We start from the raw sequence: 4,456 nt of genomic DNA on the forward strand, positions 1-4,456 counted from the left end.
CCTCTGCCTCCCGAGTGCTGGGATTAAAGCTGTGTGCCACCACACCTGGCTTTAATTGTTGTTTTATTGACTTGAGTATGTTGACCCAAGCCAACTTGGTTATGTTGGATAATATTTCTAATGTATGTCTGCATTTTGTTTGCCAGTAATTTAGTATATTCGAGTCTTATGTTGAGGGATATTGACCTGTAGTTAATAAATATTTTTTCGAAGTGGGTAGGGAGCTGTTTGTACCTGATTTTTAGTATTTGAGTGATAACTGGCTTCGTAGGAGTTTGGAGGTGTTCCCTCTGTTTCTATTTTTTTTTTTTTTTGAAATGGTTAGAAAAGTTTGATATAGTATTTGAATGTCTGGTAGACTTCTGCTTTGAATTCATCTGGTCCCAGCCTTTTTGTTTTTAACCTGGAAAGCTTTAGGTTGTTGACTTTTTGCTTTAATTTTGGTAGTTTTGCAAAATCTAGAAATCTATCCACTTCTTTTAGGTTTTCCAGCTTCATGGAGTACAAGTTTTTAAAACATTTCCTTATAATATTCTGGATTTTTTTGCTGTTTGTTGTAATGTTTCCTTGCTCATTCCTGATTGTGTTATTTTGGATCCTCTTTTGCCTGCCTGCCTTTCTTTGGGGGTTGGGGGTGGGTAGGGGCGCTTGTCGAGTTTTGGGTCAACAATCTTATTTATCTTCTCAAATAGCTCAGAGTTCTAAAATAGAAAGAGAATAATTTTAGCTAATAAAACTATTTTTAGAAGCTCTAAATGAATAAGGTAATATTTTTAAAAATGTCTTTTCTTTATAGAATGGCATTCACATGTTCATTTTGTAAATTTCGAACCTTTGAAGAGAAAGATATTGAACTGCATCTGGAAAGTTCTTCACACCAGGAAACATTAGATCATATTCAGAAACAAACCAAATTTGATAAAGTAGTTATGGAGTTTTTACATGTAAGTAATTTTTTCTGAAATGGGAAGCATTTTATTTGATCTGCATTTATTTGATCACTTTTTACAATTTTTCTCTCACTTGTTTATGTTTCTTTAAAAAGTGATAATTACTCTAATTTAAGGAAAGTTGTTAAAATTAGTTAGATGTGAATTTCATATTAGAATTTAGATTTTTTTGTTTTTCTTTTTTTTTTTTTGTTTTTTTGAGACAGGGTTTCTCTGTGTAATCTTGGCTGTCCTGGAACTCACTTTGTAGACCAGGCTGCCCTTGAACTCAGAAATCCGCCTGCCTCCGCCTCCCAAGTGCTGGGATTAAAGTCGTGCGCCACCATGCCCAGCTTAGAATTTGGATTTTTAACTTGAGAACTAATTATAGTTATTTCTGAAAAAGTTGTCAGGAAAAAGAATTCCTTTAGCTACATTGTTCATTGATTCAGCTTTATCCATCATTCCTGCAGAATGCACTGTGTCCCTGGAAATGTGCTTGGTACATTAATCCTTCATTTTAGATGAACTTGTGTCCATAGAAGCTGAATGACCTGGTCACTAGATAGCAGAGTCACAATTTCAGTGCCAGTCTTGGTATTTTTCGTGTGGTTGTCAATTTAATAGATTACTTTGAAGCCCATTGGCATTACTTTTAATGAGCCAACTGTAATTGGAAGTAAAACATGGTCAATGGTGCACAGATGGTTTTATTTAGGTGGGAATTCCAAGACTGCAGAAATACTGTGAGGACTTGAAAAAGCAAACAATACTTTTGGTCAGAAATGCTAAAAGAGGAGGCTTGAGCGGGACTGCTAATTGCACAAAACTAATTGGGGCTGGTAGAAATTTTAAATAGAGCGTTCACTCAGACCTCTAAATCTAGCAGAATTGTGTCCTCTGATTGGGTTAAGATTTGTTCCTGTAATTTTCCCATACTGGGTTTCTGTCTGCCGGTTATGATTCACCCACTTACCTGAGAAGGTTACTATTCAGCCTCGGATTTCTTACTCCAGATGCCCAAAAGACATCGCGAAAAGTGAATCAGTTTTCTAGTGTTTCGTGATAGTCTCTTCAAGTAAATTGTGGGTTTCTTGTTCTTACAGCAGTACCTGTCAGTGATGGTGTTTCCCATAGGATGGGCATACAGTAGGTGCTCCTTGGAAAGAGTCTGTATTCTTTCTTTTTATTTTCTAGGAATGTATGGTGAATAAATTTAAAAAAGCATCTATTCGTAAGCAACAGACACTTAATCACCCAGAAGCTTACAAAATAATTGAAAAAGATATTATGGAAGGTGAGTATTTAAGCAAGTTGTTTTTATAAATTTATGTTTATATTTTATATATCATAACCTGAAAACCTCAAGACTTATACAATTTACAGTCATACTTGCTATAGCATATCAGACGTAGACTTGTTAACTTCTTGTCCCCATGCTTACATGTTTAATATTGCTTATAGTTACCTCTTTCTCTCCAGCATAGAGGGTCTCAACCTGTGGGTCCTGACTTTGGCAAACCTTCGTCTCCAAAAATATTTATATTAACAGTAGCAAAATTATAGTTATGAAGTAGCATGAAATAATTTTATGGTTGGAAGTCACCACAACACAAGGAACTGTGTTACAGAGTTACAGTATTAGGAAGGCTGAGAGCCAGTTAGTTACTGCTTCATAGCTGTAGTTTTGCTATTATCAATTGTAAACATCTGACATGCAGGGCATCTGATGTGCCACCCCCGAAGGGCTTGCGACCTCAGGTTGAGAACCGCTGCTTTAGGGAAAAAGATTTGTCTTTAATTTTTCTGCTGTTTTTCTTAACTTTCTTTAATTTTTTTTTTGAGTTAAACAATTAAAAAAAAATAATTATATGGGTGGTAGGAGTATTGTTCATGACTGCAGTGCCCAAGGAGGCTAGAAGAGGCTTTTTGTAGCCTAGACCTGGAGTCACCCCACCTCCGATGTGGGTTTTGAAAATCAGACTCGGGTCCCCTGAAAGAGCAGTTCTGATTCTTAATCTCTGAGCCTTCTCTCCAGTTCTGTTATTTCTCTCTGAAATTAAATCATTAACTCTTTTTTCAGTCTTTCCTTCTTTTTTGATTCCATTACTGAAGCCCTTATATGCCTGTTCTTATTTAAAAAAGAAAAAGAAAAAAGAACAAAAGCATAATTCTATCATAACTTGACTTTTTAATCTGTAAACAACCATTCTATAGGCCACAGCTCCCTCCACTGCTGAGCACTGTATATTTCTAACCCAGCGACCTTGCTTTTTCAACCCTCATTCACCTGACACCTCCTCCTTTAGCTCTCGTTCATAGTTACACTTAATAAACAGCTCCTACTCTCATTAGCCTGCTGAGACTGCTCGGACAGGAAGCGGGCCCTTATTTCGGTTTGAGATACGGTCTTATTACATAGCCTCTGGCCTTGAACTTGCAGCAGTTTTGCCTCCTGAGTGCTAGGATTATAGGTGTGAGCCCAACCCAAAATGATTGTTACTGTTTAAATCATCTTCAGTAGCATTCCCCCACTCGTGCCTGTGCCTCTGTCTCCCTCCCCTGTACTGCCCCAGCACGCTCTCTCATCCCTTCTGCCTGCTTTCATCAGTCCTGGTTCTCATTATTCTCTTCCTTGATGTTTGTTTCAGGTGAACTCATTTACATACAGAGTTTAAATTAACATGCTTATGGAATTACATCTGTAGGTCTAGCACAGATCTGTTTTCTGAAATCTTGTTTCATTCATTCCCTTGCCTGCTGCTGTCTTCAGTAGTCATATAAAAGCCCCGTTGGGGCTGGGGGGATGATCAAGGTTAAGAGAATGCAGTGTTGGTTCCCAGCACCCAGATCCAGCAGCTCAGGACTGCCTGCAGTCCAGCTCCAGCTCCAGCGGGTCTGACATTGGGCACCAGCACTACTCACACAAACACAGAGATGCAAGAAATTAAAAGAGAATAAAAAATAAATCAAAATAAAACAACCTATCTCCAAAACTTGTCATGTCCTTTGCCAGTCTTTAAATAAGAAAACAGAAACTCAAACTACTTTATTTTTCTTGAAAAAAAAAAGCTCTACCATCCACCAAAGTAGAAGTAAGGAGTTATCCACGGTGCTGCCATTCATGTGCAGCACAGTTTCCCGTAGTTGCATTTTTTTTTACATGTTGAACAAATCTCTTTACTTACCCTGCTTCAGTGTTGCATTTCGGGGCTGGAGTGACAGCTCTGTGGTTGAGAAGACTCGTTTGTCTTGCCAAGGACCCATGTTTGACTACCAGGACTAACGTAGCCACTCCTAACATTCATAGCTCCCATTCTGGGGAATCCAGCACCCTCTAATGACCCCAGTATCACCAAGTGCCTATGTGCTTCATAGATGTCTGTGTGAAATAAATCTAAAAACACACTGCATGTGTTGAAATCCTCACATATTCTCTGAATAGTTCATAGGTTTTTTTTTTCCGTCTGTCTCATTTCAGTTATTGCTTTCCCTCCCTCCCTCCCTCCCTCCCTCCCTCCCTCCCT

General features: G+C 38.2%; 1 protein-coding gene across 1 annotated transcript in view; it reads left to right on the forward strand.

Annotated features, from left to right (window-relative positions):
- The window catches only part of Znf326 (zinc finger protein 326), a 34,970-nt gene that overhangs the window by 23,952 nt on the left and 6,562 nt on the right, over window positions 1-4,456 (forward strand). The window contains exons 8-9 of the mRNA XM_021210470.1: window positions 797-944; window positions 2,127-2,226. Of these exons, the coding sequence (XP_021066129.1) occupies window positions 797-944; window positions 2,127-2,226 (248 nt within the window). The remainder of the gene's footprint in view (window positions 1-796; window positions 945-2,126; window positions 2,227-4,456) is intronic.

The sequence above is a fragment of the Mus pahari genome, chromosome 13 (genome assembly GCF_900095145.1).
Source record: "Mus pahari chromosome 13, PAHARI_EIJ_v1.1, whole genome shotgun sequence".
NCBI classification, from domain to species: Eukaryota; Metazoa; Chordata; class Mammalia; order Rodentia; family Muridae; genus Mus; species Mus pahari.